The sequence below is a fragment of the Cervus elaphus genome, chromosome 4, assembly GCF_910594005.1.
Source record: "Cervus elaphus chromosome 4, mCerEla1.1, whole genome shotgun sequence".
NCBI classification, from domain to species: Eukaryota; Metazoa; Chordata; class Mammalia; order Artiodactyla; family Cervidae; genus Cervus; species Cervus elaphus.
The window spans coordinates 46673344-46691218 of NC_057818.1; the positions used below are offsets into that span (position 1 = coordinate 46673344).

General features: G+C 48.1%; 1 protein-coding gene across 1 annotated transcript; it reads right to left on the reverse strand.

Moving 5' to 3' along the window:
• Positions 1-236: 236 nt before the first annotated feature.
• Positions 237-16056, reverse strand: PRODH2 (proline dehydrogenase 2). Its single transcript, XM_043893366.1, has 10 exons — positions 15795-16056; positions 15520-15716; positions 15290-15428; positions 15123-15209; positions 7699-7779; positions 7458-7613; positions 7190-7356; positions 3141-3251; positions 2684-2769; positions 237-486 (listed from the first exon to the last, which is right to left on the reverse strand). Exons 1-10 carry the CDS (start codon positions 15966-15968, stop codon positions 299-301), a joined length of 1386 nt encoding a protein of 461 aa, XP_043749301.1. The 5' UTR covers positions 15969-16056; the 3' UTR covers positions 237-298.
• Positions 16057-17875: the final 1819 nt, after the last annotated feature.

Genomic DNA, 17875 nt, shown 5'->3' on the forward strand with positions numbered 1-17875 from the left:
TGGGTGTCCACAGGAGTGAAGAAAATTCCCATGTCAGCCACTGACTGGTTGAGTAGAGCTGACCCCAGGCCCTTTGCAGGACAGACTGCCCCAGAGTTGCGGGGGGACCTCCTTAGTCTTTGATCAATGCCCTCGCTGTGCTCTAGGGTCGTGTAAAGATCCTCTTGAGCCACAGAGCCCCCGAACTTGGGCTGGTTGAGGTCAAGATGAGCCCTTCCCCAAATAGGTGGCTTCGGTGCAAGGCAGCTGCCTGGGCAACAGCTCAAGAACTTTATTGACCACGTGACTCCTGGGGGTGCTAATGGGGGGATACCCTCAGGCCCCGCCCCAGCAGCCTCCGCCGAAGTTCTTGGCTGAGCAGCTCCTGTTCCCTGCGGGCACCCCGTAGTACACTTCGGTTCTCCTGGGCCCTCCGGATCAGGTAAGGGATCACCTCCTCCAGGGAGCCATAGGGGATGGACTTGTACACAGCATAGCCAGCCTGCCCTGGAGGGAGAGTATTGGCAGGGTGTGGGCTCAAGTTTGGTGAGAGGCTCCCCTAGGCTCCATCTGGAACAGAGACTTCCATTTCTGAGAGCATGACAGATTAGGTGAGTTGGACAAAATCTTCTGCTGAAAAAACTAAAACTCCTGGAGTAAACATTAAAATAAAAAATTCTTGATGTATAGAACAGACTTTTGGACTCTCTGGGAGAGGACGAGGGTGGGATGATCTGAGAGAACAGCATCAAAACATGTATATTATCAAGTGTGAAACAGATCGCCAGTCCAGGTTGGATGCATGAGACAAGTGCTCGGGGCTGGTGCACTGGGATGACCGAGAGGGATGGGATGGGGAGGGAGGTGGGAGAAGGGTTCAGGATGGGGAACACATGTAAATCCATGGCTGATTCATGTCAATGTATGGCAAAAACCACTATAATATTGTAAAGTAATTAGCCTCCAACTAATAAAAATAATTGGGAAAAAAATAAAATAAAAAATTCTCAAAGTTATAAAAATGCTGCAAAGAGAATAAAGTGAAAGTGTGTCCAAGCGGACACAACCTGCTCGGTCATGTCCAACTCTTTGCAACCCCATGGACTATACAGTCCATGGAATTCTCCAGGCCAGAATACTGGAGTAGGTAGCCTTTCCCTTCTCCAGGGGATCTTCCCAACCCAGGGATTGAACCCAGGTCTCCCAAATTGCAGGTGGATTCTTTACTAGCTGAGCCACAAGGGAAGCCCAAGAATACTGGAGTGGGTAGCATATCCCTTCTCCAGGGGAATCTTCCCGACCCAGGAATCCAACCGTGGTCTCTTGCATTGTGGGCGAACTCTTTACCAACTGAGCTATTAGGGAAGCAAAGAGAATAAGGAATTTGCTAATTCAAGAATTAAGAGAAAATGAGGGGCTTCTTTTGTGGCTAAGTGGCAGAGAATCTGCCTGCCAATGCAGGAGACAGGGGTTCAATCCCTGGTCTGGGAAGATCCCACATGCCACTGGACAACTAAGCCCACGTGCCACAAATACTGACCCTACATGCCGCAACTACTGAAGCCCCAATGCCTAGAGCCCATGTTCTGCAACAGGAGAAACTGCAATGAGAAGCCCATGCACTGCAACTAGAGAGTAAGCCCCTGCTCACCACAGCTAGAGAAAAGACCACGGAGCAATGAAGACTTAGCACAGCCAAAAATAAATTTAAAAATTAAAAAAACAGAGAACCCAGAGCAGAAGGATTACACAAGAAGCATTTCTTTCCTGAGGTCAAAACTGAGTTTCTGTCTAATGACTTCAAAGTTAAGGGGGTACAGAAATGGAGGCCTAAAGCGTGACCAGGATTAAGAGTTACAAAGAAGAGCTTCCCCAGATTAAGTGTGAACCTCAAAATCTAGACCCTCAGAGTAAGAGTTAACAATAAGTCAACTCTCTCATAAGGAAAGTTGGCCTTGACCATCAACAGAGCAAGGAAGAAAACAAATCCATCTGTGAAAGGTTGTGGCCATGGGTGGTGTGTCTGTGCGCTCATTCACTTCAGTCATTGTCAGACTTTGCCTACAGGCTATGGACTGTTAGCTCACAAGGCTCCTCTGTTCATGAGATTCTCCAGGCAAGAATACTGGAGTGAGTCGCCATACCCTCCTCCAGGGGATCTTCCTGACCCAGGGACCGAACCTGCGTCTCCTGCATCTCCTGCATTGCAGGCAGATTCTTTACTGCTGAGCCACCCGGGAAGCCCGTTACCGTGGATTAGTCTCCTAAAATATTTGCAGCCCCAGTGTGGATCCTTGGGATATCTCTAGAAATCTCAAGCTGTGAAGTTAGGGTACAGTGATTTTGTACCCCTTAGCTCCTGACAGAAGAAAACATAAATCTTCTGGTCTTGGGCCCTGGGGAACAGTACAGTAAAGATAACAAAGCAGACGGGAAACAAGATACCAAGATTAAGAACCAAGATACCAAGATCAAGACAGAAACAACAGAGCACAGATGCAGAGACAGGCCCGCGAGGCCTTCAGATATGGGACAGACCTCTCTGGAAGGGCCTGCCGCTTGGCTGGCTGCAGGCTGTTGATGGGAGCCTGGCCAGGCATCGTCTGGGAATGGGAGAAGGGATCTGTCTGGGAGGGAATGAGGCTGGGGCAGGTTAGGTGGGAGGTGGGAGTAGGGGGCTGGGAGGGACGGATCACTTACATACCCAGTGCCAAGGAGACATGGTCACACATCCCCAGAAGTTGTCCAAAGCAGACTGGCCCATCTGGAGGAATGCCCAGCTCCCACATGCTACAAAAAAGGTCACATCATCAATCCAGACAGTGGCTGGATCCAGAGCTGAAAGTTAGCCACGGCACACTCATATGGCTCTTCTAGTTATTCAAATATTGAAGTATTTCCAAACTCACTGATAAATAACCATGGCCCTGGGACCCCTGAAAGCTCCCCGGTGAGTCTCAGCTCCTTTCTTGAAATGTTTGGACTTCCCTATTCCCCAGCAAATAAGGGGCAGTTCCTTGTTCAGCTGGAGCCTACAGGTGTAGCAGGGGTTGAATATTTTGAATATTCTCCCCAGACCCCCTTTGAACCTACTGGCCCACACAGTCCTTCCCCTTGTCAACCACCCTTTGGGCACTTATTTCCATTCCCCTACTTCATACCGCTTGGTTGCCTGGCGAGCAGAGTCCTCATTGTGGGAAGCCACCATGAGGTGGCACATGGGGCCACGTTGGGACACTTGGGTCAGCATCAGCTCCAGACAGCGGCTGTAACTGAAGGGAGATGAAGGGTCAGCTTATGGCACCTGGTGAGTTAGGGTCAGGCCCCAGAGACTGGAGATTTATGTCCTTGAGGGGCAGGGTGCCTAAGGGCAAGGACCCTGAAGTCAGGAAGTACCTACATCCCACCTGCCTCAGCCATGAGGGACATCTTCTTTCTGAGCCTTTTTCTTCTCTTTAACAACACACGTTCACCTGTTAGCATTGTTGTGAGGATGGAGTGAGATGAGGGTAGACCTAAAGTCTTTGGCACAATGGCAGTCTCACAGCAAAGGGCCATGTCACAGGAGATGACATTTACCCACCGACATTCACTTCAGCAATGTCTGCAGAGCAGGGTTAGCAACACCCCAAATGTCTGTAAGTTTGGGACTGGCTAAATGAACATCCAGAGGATAGTGGAGGGCCCCTGTGGGGGCAGGGACCCCCCCTATGATTGGATGGGGATGTGGGTGGAGGTGAGCTCTGTCAGCCTGTTCATTTTTGTGTCATTTTGATTTTTTTTTGGGGGGCCGTGCAGAGAGTGGCATGTGGGATCTTAGATCTTCAACTGGGGATCAAACCCACTCCCCTCAAAGTAGAAGCATGGAGTCCTAACCTCTGGACCACCAGGTAAGTCCCCATTTTGATTTTTGAATCATGTGAATGTATTATTTATTTAAAATCTCTATTAAAATGTTAATGGTACTGTGCTGGAGAAGATGTGGAGAAATTGAAATTCTCCCACTGTGCTAGTGTGAGTCTAAATGGCTGCAGCCACTTTGGGAAACCATCTGGCAGTTCTTCAAAAAGTTAAACATGGAGTGACCGTAGTGAAGTGAAGTGAGTGAAGTCGCTCAGTCGTGTCTGACTCTTTGCAACCCCACGGACTGTCACCCACCAGGCTCCTCCATCCATGGAATTTTCCAGGCAAGCGTGTTGGAGTGGGATGCCAGGAGTGACCATAGGACCCAGACATTCCAGTCCTAGAGAGTTGGACTTTTAAGAGGATTTAAAATGTACATTTACCAAAAATATATATACATGAATGTTCACAGCAGCACTGTCCACAACTGACAAAAAGTGTCAACAATCCAAATAGCCATCAATTGGTGAATGGATAAATCAAATGTGGTCTCTCCATACAATGGAATATTATTCAACCGTAACAAGGAATGAAGCACTGACACACGCTAGGACATGGTTGAACCTTGAAAGCATTATGCTGAGTGAAAGAAGCCAGGTACAGAAGGTCAAGTATTATGTGACTCCACTAATATGAGATGTCCAGAAGAGACAAATCCATAGTAACGAAAAGTAGATTAGTGGCTTCCAGGGCCTAAAGGGATGGGAATTATGAGTGACTGCTAATGGACATTTGTATTAGCAAATTAGCAAATAGAAGGGGGAAAGGTGGAAGCAGTGACAGATTTTCTCTTCTTGGGCTCCAAAATCACTGCATGGTGATTGCAGCCATGAAATTAGAAGATGATTGCTTCTTGGCAGGAAAGCTATGACAACCATAGACAGTGTGTTAAAAAGGCAAAGACATCACTTTGCCACCAAAATCTATATAGTCAAGGATATGGTCTTTCCAGTAGTCTTGTACAGATGTGAGAGCTGGACTATAAAGAAGGCTGAGTGCCAAAGAAATGATGCTTTCGAACTGCAGGGCTAGAGATGACTCTTGAGAGTCCCTTGGAAAGCAAGGAGATCAAACCAGTCAATCCTAAAGGAAATCAACCCTGAATACTCTTTGGAAGGACTGATGCTGAAGCTGAAACTCCAGTACATTGCAAACAGCTGACTCACTGGAAAAGACCCTGATGCTGGGAAAGATTGAAGGCAGAAGGAGAAGAGGGCGACAGAGGATGAGATGGTTGGATGGCATCACTGATTCAATGGTCATGAACTTGGGCAAACTCTTGGAGATGGTGAGGGACAGGAAAGCCTGGCGAGCTGCAGTCTATGGTGTCTCGAAGAGTCGGACACAACTTGGCTACTGAACAAAAACAGCTGATGGATATGTGGGTTTTTTTTTTTTGTCTGTGCCATGTTTGTTTGTCTGTCTGTCTGTCTGTTTGTTTGTTTTGCTGAGGGATGTGGGACCTTAGTTCCCAGACCAGGGATCGAGTCCATTTTCCCCTGCAGTGGATCCTCAGAGTCTTAACCACTGGACCACTTGGGAAGTCCCAGAGTTTCTTTTTGAGATGATGAAAATGTTCTGAAATTGGTGGTGATGGCTGCACAATTTGATGAATATACTAAAAGCCACTGAATTGTAGTTTAAAATATCAAATTGTATGGTATGTGAATTATATCTCAGTAAAAAAAAAAAACAAGATTCCAAATGATTAAGCCCGTAGGACACAAATGTGCCTAGGAGGCTTCATGGGCTTTGGATGCAAGCTTAGCCTTCATGGCTTGACCACTTTCTGTGGGGGCTTGGTAAGTCCCTGTGGCTGTACAGACCCCTCCTTGTCCACTGGGAAATGGAATCAGGCTTTGAAAGCTCCATGAGAACAGGGCCTGGGGTCCAACTGGATTGCTACCGCAACCAGAATCCAACACACGTCCTGATCTAAAACAAGTGATCAGCAAGTGTGTATTGAAAGAATAAATCTTTTCTTCTCAGGCCATGAGATGGTGGCCCCAGGAGCTCAGCCATGTCTTGCCTGTGATTAGAGGTGTATCAGAATGAGGGTTCTAGAGTCAGTCTGCAAGTGCTAAGTCACTTCAGTCGTGTCCGACTCTGTGACTCGAGGGACTGCAGCCCGCCAGTCTTCTTTGTCTATGGGATTCTCCAGGCAAGAATAGTGGAGTGGGTTGCCATGTCCTCCTCCAGGGGATCTTCATGACCCAGGGATCGAACCTGCATCTCTGGCATTGGCAGGAGGGTTCTTTACTGCTACCGCCACCAGGGAAGCCAGTCTGCCAAGGCTCAAATCTTGGCACTGCCACTCACACTAGCTCTGCAACCTTGGGTGAGAGATGTCACCTCTTTGTGCCTCAGTTCCATCCTCTGTGAAATAGAGAGCAATAGTATCTACTGCTTGGGGTTGTTTACTCATTCATTCACCAGACCTGTACCGAGCACCTCCCATGGAGCAGGAGCAGTATTAAGCACTGAGGACTCAGCAGTGAATGAGTTAGAAAACGCTGCCCTCCTGGGCCCCCGCTCTTATGGGAGAAAAAGACAACAAGCGACTGAATACCAAAGCTCTGCTGCCAATAAGTGCTGGGAGAAAAATAAATCCAAGAAGAGAAGGTGTGGTGTGTTTCAGTTTTTGGTAGGGAGGGCAAGAAGGTCCCCTGAGAAAGTCCCAACAAGTAAAGACCTAAAAAGGTGAGTGACTGAGCCCTGCCACATGGCCATCTGGAGGGAGAAGGTTCTGGGCACTGGGAACAAGAAGTGCAAAGTCCCTGGGGTCATCAAGGAGGCCAGTGTGGCTGGAGTGAAGTGAGTGAGGGGACAGGACTGCAGGCCACTGCGAGGATCTGGGGTTTATCAAGGGTGTGCTGGGAGCTATGGGAGGATTTGAACTGAGGAGGGAGATTTGACACAGGTATTAACAGGCTCCCCGCTGGCGACAGGTTGGGAAGGGGTGACAGAGAAGGGAGCAGGCTGCTGTTCAGGTGGGAAGTGACAGTCTCCTGGTCAGGGAGAGAGAGAGACCTGTAAATGCATATAGGTTGCTGGACACTGTGGGGAATGAGCTCTAATCAAAGGTTGGATGCTAATGCTATTCCTCTGGAGGCCGGCAGAGGATGAGATGGCTAGATAGCATCACTGACTCAATGGACATGAGTTTGAGCAAACTCCGGGAGATAGTGAAGGACAGGGAAGCCTGGCATGCTGCAGTCCATGGGGTCACAGAGTCAGACACAACTTAGCTACTGAACAACCACAGCAACAATTATTCATCTCAGAGGCCGGCCTGCCCCTGTCCCACCTCTGACTGGTAGCCTCATAGTCAGGCTGAGTGGGATCTTCGGTTCCCTGGAGCCGGGCCATCTCTCTCTCCTTGTCCAGATACGCCCCTCGTACCAACTTCACTCCAAAGGCCAGGCCAGCCCTGTCTGCGGCCTCAGCATCCCGCCTCAGCTGCTCATAGGTGTCCTGGTGGAGCACATGGGCAGCTTCAGATCAAGGCGCTGGGACCCTGACCTGCAGCCCCTTGTCCCCGACCACACCCCCCATCCCCGGAGTGCACCACACACCTTCAGATAGGCCTGGTAAGTGTTCCACACCCAGGGCCCGCCTTCCCTGGAGCTGTTCCAGCGCGTGGCCAGGGCAGCCACCAGCAGAGAGAGTGCTGGGTTCAGGGAGGTGTACTCGGCATCCACCAGGAGCCTCACGCGCTGTGCCCGGGCGTGCTGAGGGTGAGAGGGACTGCAGTTGGGCCCCGGGGGTGACCAGCAAGCAGATGCAGTGGAGGTAGGCCTCGGCAGAAGCTGTTACCTGTACCACCCGCTGCAAGCGACTCAGAGAGGCCTGGAGATGTCGTGTTTGCTCGGTGTTGAGGCAGGAGACCCGGAGGTCCTGGGGGGCAGTGGGGAGACAAGGTGACTCAGGCCTTCTGGACCCTTCCAGAGCCCAAGCCTCCTCTCACCCACCAGCAGGCAGGGAAAAAAATTTAGAAATTACTAGAAATCTGGAAAGCAGCTGTGTCATATAGATACTATTTATTGAGGTATAATACATGGATGGACGGGCTTCCCAGGTGGTGCTAGTGGTAAAGAACTTGCCTGCCAGTGCAGGTAAGAGATGCCGGTTCTATCCCTGGGCCAGGAAGATCCCCTGGAGGAGGGGACGGCAACCCACTCCAGTATTCTTGCCTGGGAAATCCCATGGACAGAGGAGCCTGGCCAGTTACAGTCCCGTGGGCTCACATAGAGTCGGACATGACTGAAACGACTTAGCACACACACACACGCACACACGGGTTGAGAGCCCAGAATTTGAGTTTGAGTTTTGGCTCCACCATTCACTGTGTGGCCTTAAACAAGTCATGTAACCTCTCTGGGCCTCAATGTTCTCCTCTGTAAAATGGGGATGATTATAGTATCTACCTCATTCAGTTGCTGTGTGGATAAAAATGGGTTAATATGTGAGAAGTGCCTGGCCATAAACAGGACAGGACAGGGCCAGCATATGATAAGTGCTCAATGTTTTTGTTGTTTTGTGTGTGCTCAGTCGTGTCTGACTGTTTGAGACCCCATGGACCATAGCCTGCCAGGCTCTTCTGTCCATGGGATTTCCCAGGCAAGAGTACTGGGGCGGGTTGCCATTTCCTCCTCCAGGGGATCTTCCTGATCCAGGGATCAAACCCATGTCTCTTGCACCTCCTGCTTTGATAGGCAGATTCTTTACCAGTGTACCACCTGGGAAGCCCTCAGCACTTAATACATGTTATTACTGTTATAATAATAGGTGACTTCAAATGCCATCTTATGTATTTAATCTTCACGATGATCCTAGTAGGCAGATGTTGTTCCAAGCTCCATTTTCCAGTGAGAAAGCCAAAGCTGGGAAAGCGAAGTGACTTAGAATTAGCATCTAAGAACAGTAACCAGCTCCTAATAAGAGTCATGAGTATTACCTTGCGTTAGTTTTTCAGGATGCTTCATTGCAACTCACAAGGTTCCCCTGGTCTGACCTTTATTCTACCTCCTCCCACTCTTCACCTCACTCACTGCTCTGCGACCTCACTGGCTTCCCAGCTACTCTTTGAACATGCCAGGTACCTTCCCACCTCAGAGCCTTTGCTCTGGCTGTTCCTTCCACCTGGAATACTGTTCCCCTAGATGTCCATCCACCCTACTTCAACCTCTCAACAGGGTCTTTATTTTCTCTGGTTTGATTTTGCAACTCTCTAGCTGGGGCTTTCCCTTCCCCTTCCTCGGCCTTATTTTTCCCTACAATGCTTGTTTTTTAAAATTTATTTATCTGGCTGTTCAGGGTCTTAGTTGCAGCATGCAGAATCTTTTAGTTGCAGCACTCGAATTCTTAGTTGTGAGATTTGGGATCTAGTTTCCTGACAGGGATCGGATCTGAGCCCCCTGCATTAGGAGCATGGAGTCTTAGCCACTGGACCACCGGAGAAGTCCTTGTTGTTGTTCAGTTGCTAAGTCACGTCTGACTCTTTGCAACCCCATGGACCACAGCACACCAGGCTTACTTGTCCTTCACTCTCTCTCAGATTGTGCCCAAACTCATGTCCATTGAGTTGGTGATGCCATCCAACCATCTCATTCTACAATGCTTATTTATACTTGTTACATATCCGCTTTGAGGTTTTTTTTTTTTTAATAATTAAACATTTTTCACACTCTTATGAATAGAGCAAAGAGAGGGCAGTCTTTTTCTGTGTCTGTCTCTGCAGTACCCTTCACGTATGAATCCAAGATCACTTCTAATAAACAGGAACCTTTCAGAAGAGCTCAAGTGAAAAGGCGGTTTACTAATACAGGAAAACTCTCGGAACCCAATTTCGAATGTACCTACTTTATCTGCATTAATTACTGTGATTCCCTAAAACAATTAAGTAAACATAATTTCCAATTTACAAATAAGGAAACTGAGACCCAGAGGGTAACCTAACCTTTAAAAAGAACGAATTTCCTGCTGGGTGCACTTGCGCCCCCTCCCCACCATGTGACCGGCAGCTGAGCAAGTCTGCACTCAGCTTTGGTTTTTTGTCTTGACTTTTTATTGGACTTTTTTTTTGCTTTTATTGTTGCTTTTTTTGGCTTCCCCATTGGCTCAGTGGTAAAGAATCCACCTGCCAATGCAAGAGACTTGGAGACACAGGTTCAGTCCCTGGGTTGGGAAGCTCCTCTGGAGGAGGAAATGGCAGCTCACTCCAGTATTCTTGCCTGGAGAATCTCATGGACAGAGAAACCTGGTGAGCTGCAGTCCATGGGGTCTCAAAAGAGTCAGGCAAGACTGAGCACAGCACAGCACACATAGTTGCTTTACAATGATGTGTTAATTTCTGCTATGCATCTAAGTGAATCAGCCATACATACACATATTGTCCTTTGTTGGATTTCCTTCCCATGTAGGTCACCAGAAAGCATTGAGTAGAGTTCTCTGTGCTATACAGTAGGTTCTCATTAGTTATCTGCATTACATATAATACTGTATATGATTGCCAGAAGAAATATCAATAACCTCAGATATGCAGATGACACCATCCTTATGGCAGAAAGCAAAGAAGAACTAAAGAGCCTTTTGATGAAAGTGAAACAGGAGAGTGAAAAAGTTGGCTTAAAACTCAACATTCAGAAAACTAAGATCATGGCATCCAGTCCCATCACTCCATAGCAAACAGGGAAACAATGGAAACAGTGAGATACTTTATTTTCTTGGGCTCCAAAATCACTGCAGATGGTGCCTGCAGCCATGAAATTAAAAGACATTGGCTCCTTGGAAGAAAAGTTATGACCACCTTAGATAGCATATTAAAAAGCAGAGAAATTATTTGCTAACAAAGGTCCATCTAGTCAAAGCTGTGGTTTTTCCAGTAGTCATGTATGGATTTGAGAGTTGGACTATAAAGAAAGCTGAGTGCTGAAGAATTGATGCTTTTGAACTGTGGTGTTGAAGAAGACCCTTGAGAGTCTCTTGGACTGCAAGGAGACCCATCCAGTCCATTCTAAAGAAAATCAGTCCTGAATATTCATTGGAAGGACTGATGCTGAAGCTGAAACTCTGATACTTTGGCCACCTGATACAAAGAACTAACTCATTTGAAAAGACCCTGATGCTGGGAAAGATTGAAGGCAGGAGGAGAAAGGATGATAGAGGATGAGATGGTTGGATGGCATCACTGACTCTGTGGACATGAGTTTGAGCAAGCTCTGGGAGTTGGTGATGGACAGGGAAGCCTGGCGTGCTGCAGTCCACAAAGGGGTCGCAAAGAGTCAGACACAACCGAGCGACTGAACTGAACTAATATATGTCAATCCCAATCTCCCAGTTCATCCTACCCCCCACCCTTGGTATCCATATGTTTGTTTTCTATATCTTTGTCTCTATTTCTGCTTTGCAGTAGGTTCATATGTACCATTTTTCTAGATTCCACATATATGCGTTAATATATGATTTGTTTTTCTCTTTGGCTTTGACTTGAATGATTGTCTCTTGCAAGTCAGTGCCTCAAAGGACGTATATTTATCTTGGTCAGCATCCCCACCCCGCAACGGACATGAGTTTAAGCAAGCTCTGGGAGATGGTGAAGGACAAGGAAGCCTGGCATGCTGCAGTACACGTGGTCGCAAAGAATCAGACATGATTGAGTGACTGAACAACAAGTCTCCACCCCTAGCACAGCACTTGGAACATGGTGCAGGTTCAACAGACATTTAAGGAATTGTTACACATTTGTAACAGGGATCTTCCTTGGTGGCTCAGACGGTAAAGAACCTGCCAGCAATGCTGGAGGCCTGGGTTCAATCCCTGGGTCAGGAAGATTCCCCTGGAGAAGGGAATGGCAACCCACTCCAGTAATTCTTGCCTGGAGAATCCCATGGACAGAGGAGCCTAGCGGGCTACAGTCCATGGGGTCACAACGAGTTGGCCACGACTGACTGACGCACACAGTTCTCGGTCTTCTTATGGGGATTCCACAGTGAATGTGAGCTGCTGCTGACTCAGGGAGTCCAGCTGGGTTCAGAGAAATGGGGAAGTTAGACAAGAGGAGCAGGTGGAATTCAGGGCTGTTATGGCCAACAGGACTCCTTCCCAGGCGGCACTAGTGGTAAAGAACCTACCTGCCAATGCAGGAGATACAAGAGATGTGGGTTCAACCCCTGCATTGGGAAGATCCCCTGGAGGAGGGCATGACAACCCACTCCAATATTCTTGCCTGGAGAATCCCATGGATAGAGGAGCCTGGAGGGCTACAGTCCATAGGGTCAGAAAGAGTCGGACATGACTGAAGCGACTTAGCACACACACACACACACACACACACACACACACACTCATGGCCGACAGGATGGATATGGACCCCATCCTGGGGAAGAAGACTCTCTCCAGAAGGGAGGAGTGAGGGGCACCTACCTGCCCAGTTCTTCTCCCCAGTCAGGGAATCGTCTCTCCCCATGGGGCATCGTCCGGGGGAGTTCTGGGCTATGAGCAGCTGGTGGAGCTGCCACCCTCAGAGGGGGCCGACCCGGCCCTCATTTACCCTTCACCACCATCTGAGGTGGCGACTACTGTCACCCCCATTTTACAGAGGGGACACAGAGGTGAAGGCACGAAGATGTGAAGTTACTCGTCTAAAGTCACACAGCCTGACCTAGGATTTAAACCTCAGCTTCTCCAGAGCCTGAGTACTTAGCCGTCACCCTGTACACCCACCCACAGGCAGAGAGGAAACGCTTCCCTCAAATATAGGTAAAGCTGTTAGGACAGCACGCGGCACGTTGTGAGTGGTCGGTAGGTTCTCCACCGTTAATATGTTGTTCCAAACTCACTTGCTTCATTTATTTATTCACCCATTTGACATGTTTATCACATCCTGAATAGGTGCTAGAGCCTGGGACATGGCCGTGAACAGGATAGTCATAAACCGTGCTGTGGAACCGGTGACTGTGAAGACCACGGATGGGTGGGAGCTGGGATCTGGGGTAGGGGCGGCAGGGCGGCTCTGACATGGGGACAGGAAGAAGGGACAGCTTTAGGGAGACACAGGCCAGTGTGGGACCCAGTGGGTGTGAGAAGTCTGGGGGACACCCAGGGGGAGGTTTGGTGCAGGGGAAGGTCAGGGGAAAGGCTGGGCCTGGAGACAGAAAGGTGGGCATCATTAACGCAAATCGGGGAAACTGAGGCTGGAGGGGTGGGTGAGAAGGCCCTTTCGAGGGGAGTGAGGAGCAAGCCTGGGCCTCGCCCTGGGGAACCTCTATATTTGAGTGTCAGGCAGAGTAAACTTCACGAAGACTGAGGATGAGCCGGGAGAGATGGAAAAGGAGGAACATCCGGTCTGATGGTGTTGGGGAAGACAAGGGAAGTGAGTGACACAGAAGGAGGGCCCTTCTGTTATGGTGAAGGTCCCTCCTGGCAAGGGTTTTAGTCCTGAAGACTGCCCTAGGAAGAAATTACTGCCATTGCCACGTACCCGTGAAATGCTGAGGAAGGGGTGAAGCTTGTTGCACTCTAAAGCTGATCCTTTAGGCACTGCTCTATGTGTTCTGTGATGCATTAAAAAAATTACAAATTAAAAAACAAACATCAGCAGGTCCCAGGTAGCATTATTTGGTGGTGATGGAGACTCAGAGGCCACCTGGGTGCCCATCCCAGGAGAGGTAAACCAGGCGGCCAGAAGCCCAAATTAGAAACAGTGGATTAGGACTTCCCTTGTGGTTTAGGGGTTAAGAATCCACCTGCCAATGCAGTGGATGTGGGTTGATTCCTGGTCTGGGAAGACTCCACATGACTCGGAGCAACTAAGCCAGTGCACCACAGCTACTGAAGCCCGGGCCCTAGAACCTGTGCTCCGCACCAAGAGAAGCCACTGCAGTGAGGAATCCCACGCACCACAATTAGAGTATCCCCCACTCTCCCCAACTAGAGAATGTCCAAGTGCAGCAATGAAGACCCAGGACAGCCAAAAAGAAATAAATAAAATAAGTAATTTTAAAAAATGGGTTAGATGTACACAGAGATGCTTGGAGGGAGCTAAAAATCAGAGTGCTCAGTGGAAAAACATAAGCAACAGAATGCAATAGATAAGATAATGTTGTTTAGCTGCAAAGTCCTGTCTGACTCTTTATGACCCCATAGACTGTGGTGTGCCAGGCTTCTCTGTCCTTCACTATCTCTAGGAGTTTCCTCAAACTCATGTTCATTGAGTTGGTGATGCTGTCTAACCACCTCATCCTCAGCCATCTCCTTCTCCTCCTGCTCTCCATCTTTCCCAGTATCAGAGTGTTTTTCAACATAATGATGAATGTTACTTGTAGATATTTAAAACTATACCCAACCCCCAGATTGATGGAGAAGGGCACAAAGGAACTTTCTGCAGGGTTGGAAATGTTCTGTATGTTGATAGGGATTATAGTAGCTCCAGTGTGTGTTTGTCAAAGCTCATCAAAAGGTACATTTACAATGTATGCATCTCACTGTATATAAATTTTTCCTGAAAAGAAATGACTTCTGAGCTCTAGTTGGTGATATGCATTCTGAAGCATTTGGGGGAGAAGCATGCTGATGTCTGCAAATTACTTTGAAATGCATCAGAAAATAAGATGGGTGGGTGGATGGATAAAGAAATGGATATGATTTAAAAGCAACAATAGTTAAATGTTAACAACGGCAGGTGTTCACCATAAAGTTCTTTTGATTTTTCTGTATGAAAATTTTTGTAATGTTGGAAAAATATGCCCCCAAATAGCATATATTTGGCAAAACCACATCATGATAACAAAAAGATGTATATTATACAAGGTGAAGTGATTACTGATGGCGGGGAAGGTAGAAATAAGATAGGGAAATAAAGAATTTAAATGAAATAATGAATGAGTGAATGAATGAACCAAAACCCCACTGGTCTAATCATAGCTCCTAGCTAGTTAGCACACACTAGCATAGCTGAATTGATTGAAAAAATATTGGTTACTTTTTTATTGGTAAAGAGCTACTGTCTTCATTGATCCTATGAGAGCTCCCAGCTCCCAGGCCCCTAGCCTAGAATCCCGAGGTGACCCATATTCCGGTTACTCTCCAGCCATGCCCCAGGGCAGTAACCCCATTTATTCTGATAGTTCTAAGCCTGGGAAGTAGAGATAGTTAAATATTTAGAACATTCCGCTGCCAGGTGTCTGCTGCCTTTGCACTCCCCACCAACCATTCAGTCTCCCCCAACCTGTGGTCCTTACCTGTCCAGAGTCCATGGCTTCTGCCAGCCTCTCAGGGCTCAGCTCCAAAGACTCCCCTGGCCTTCGGACCCATGAGGCGAGCTCCTTCTGGAATGGGATGGTGGGTGGGGCGGTGAGGGGGACCTGGTGGGCAACTGCCCCTCCCCTCCCACCCGGCCGGCCCTTACACAGAGCCGAGTGCTCATCAGCGCCGTCATCTTCAGCTGCATGAGGGCGTTCCCCATCGGGTCAGGTGTCTCCAAGAGGCCTCGTGACAGGTCCACGCATCGCAGCATCGTGCTGAGGTTCCCTTCATACCAGGCCTCGCTGCCCAGCCAGCGGGCATCAGGGCCAAGAGCCCACTCGCCCCCTTCCCACCAGCCTGCCTGCCTCCCTAGGCCCGGGCCCCTCTACTCACCCCGTCTTGACAGCCGAGTCTGGCTCCTCCTCGATGGGCACTGCCAGCAGAGGCCGCAGGCCTAGGGTCTGGAGCTGTAGGACACAGCCCCTCACCTCCTCGGCGGTCTCACCAGCCACAAACTGCCCGTAGATGGATGCTCGGAGAAGCGCACCCGAGAGCCGGGAGCCCAGGAGTCGCCGAGACCAGGCTTGGAGCTGGGGTGACAGGGAGCAGGGGCTCAGAACCAGGCCCCGGGAACTTCCTAGGTTAGTCCCCCCGGGATCGCTGCTCACCGCCAGGCCGTGGGTGACCAGAGGCGGCCAGGCACACAGCCGTAGCACCAGCAAAGCCCGGGTCAGTTCTCCCGTGCCCTTGAGGTGGAAGGCCCCTCCATCAAAGCTGAGGGGCTGCCAGCCCCCCGGGGAGGGGCCAGCTTGGGAGCAGAGCATACGACAGGTCCGGAGCATCAGGAGCCCTTCACCACTTCCACACTGGGTCAGGGGGCTTTGGAGGCAGCTGGTCTACCCAGTGCCCCTTGCTCGGCCAGGGACAGTGACTGATTAACCAGACAGTAGCCAGGGAAAGGCAAATCTTTAGGATCACAGACTCCTTGAGGGGCAGTTAATTATTAACTTATAGGGACATAGTTCAGAATAACGGGGACAGGAAAGGAAAGCCCCCCTCAAAACCTCAATGACCCTCAGCATAACAGCTCACAATTATTAGGCGCCCATCATATGCCAATGGGTATTAAGTCAGAGTGCTCTGGGAGCCAGGCAGTGTGACTTTGTGATCTTGGGAAAGTTATTAAACATATCCCGTTGCAATTGCTTCATCTTAAAGTGGGAGAGAGTGTAGTTTGCAAATACACATAATCTTTAATCTATCTGTTCTATATTAAGTATATATCCTAGAGAACTTGAACATGGACATCAGGAAACATGTACAGGAAGAAATGTTCACAACAGTATTTTTTCAATAGCCTTAAATGGAAGCTACCCAAATTTCCATCAGCTCGAGAATGGAGAAACACACTGTGGCAGATTCATATGACAGGCTACTATACAGCAATGAAAAAAGAATAAACTACTGATGCATACAACCACATGGATGAATCTCACACATATGTTGTGTGAAAGAAACCAGATGCCAAACAGGACATGCTGTCTTATTCTAGTCAATACACTTGAAAGCAGGGATAATGAAACAGCAATATAGTGTGTGGGGGGATGGGTACATACATGGGTGGTAAAACTATAAAGAAAAGACAAGCAAGGAAATCATTATCACCAAAATCAGAAAGGGATCAGAGAAGTTGTAACCAGTGGGGTCTCATGGGGGCTTCTGTGCCCTTTTTTCATAACCTGATAATTATTCACATTTGTTCATATTGTAAGGGTTTTAAACTATATTCTATTTTCCTTCCCACCCACTATCAAGATGGAAGTGGGGAAGTTTGCTTAGTATTTATTTGGCTGTGTCGGGTCTTAGTTGCAGCACTTGGGACCTTTAGTTGTGGCATGTGGGATCCAGTTCCCTGACAGAGGATGGAACCTGGGCCTCCTGCATTGGGAGGGCGACGTCTTAGCCACTGGACCACCAGGGAAATCCTTAAACTTTTTTTTAGTTACATGCACAGTTTTAAAAATTTAAAAATTAAAATAGCACAAAAGGAAAGGAAGTGAAACAGTCTTTCTCCAACTACTCAATCTCAGTCCCTCAATTTCATGCCTCCAAGGCAATGAGGTATCCTTGGAGAGGATAGTTTGTGCATAAAAATGCACCTATATAACTCCTTTTTTTTTATAACTCCTTTTTATATATAAATGAGAAAATATTATTTGTCCCTTTGCACATTGACTTTTTTTTTTACTTAATGTATTTTGAAGGATTATGCTCATCTCAGCACATATAACTATATCTCAAATTTGAAAGCTTTTATGTTATTTCTTCCTTTAATCTTTTGTAGATTTTTGGAGCTTTCTTTGTGGGAAGGATTTTAATAATAAGTTCAATTTCTTTAATAAATATAGGGCTCTTCATATTTTCTATTGCATCTTGGGTTAACTCTCATATATTGTATTTTCCCAGGAATTGGCATTTCATCTAACTTGTCAAAGCCCTTGGCACAAAGTTGTCATAATATTCTCTTTATACCCTTTTACGGGTAGCAGAATTTTTTATATCATTTTCCTTATTTATTTTTGGCTATGCTGGGTCTTTGGTGCTGCACAGGCTTTTCTCTAGTTTCGGCGAGTAGGGACCTACTCTTCACTGCAGTGTACGGGCTTCTCTTGTTGCAGAGCATGGCTCCAGGGTGTGTGGGCTTCAGTAATTGTGGCTCACAAGTCCTGAAGCACAGGCTCAGTAGCTG

Coding starts and splice junctions, on each gene's coding strand:
- PRODH2 (XM_043893366.1), bottom strand. CDS start 15,968: ATGCTCCGGACCTGTCGTATGCTCTGCTCCCAAGCTGGCCCCTCCCCG. Junction 15,717..15,794: donor TGGTCACCCACGGCCTGGCG/GTGAGCAGCGAT, acceptor CTGTCACCCCAG/CTCCAAGCCTGGTCTCGGCG. Junction 487..2,683: donor CCATGTCTCCTTGGCACTGG/GTATGTAAGTGA, acceptor CTCTCCCTCCAG/GGCAGGCTGGCTATGCTGTG.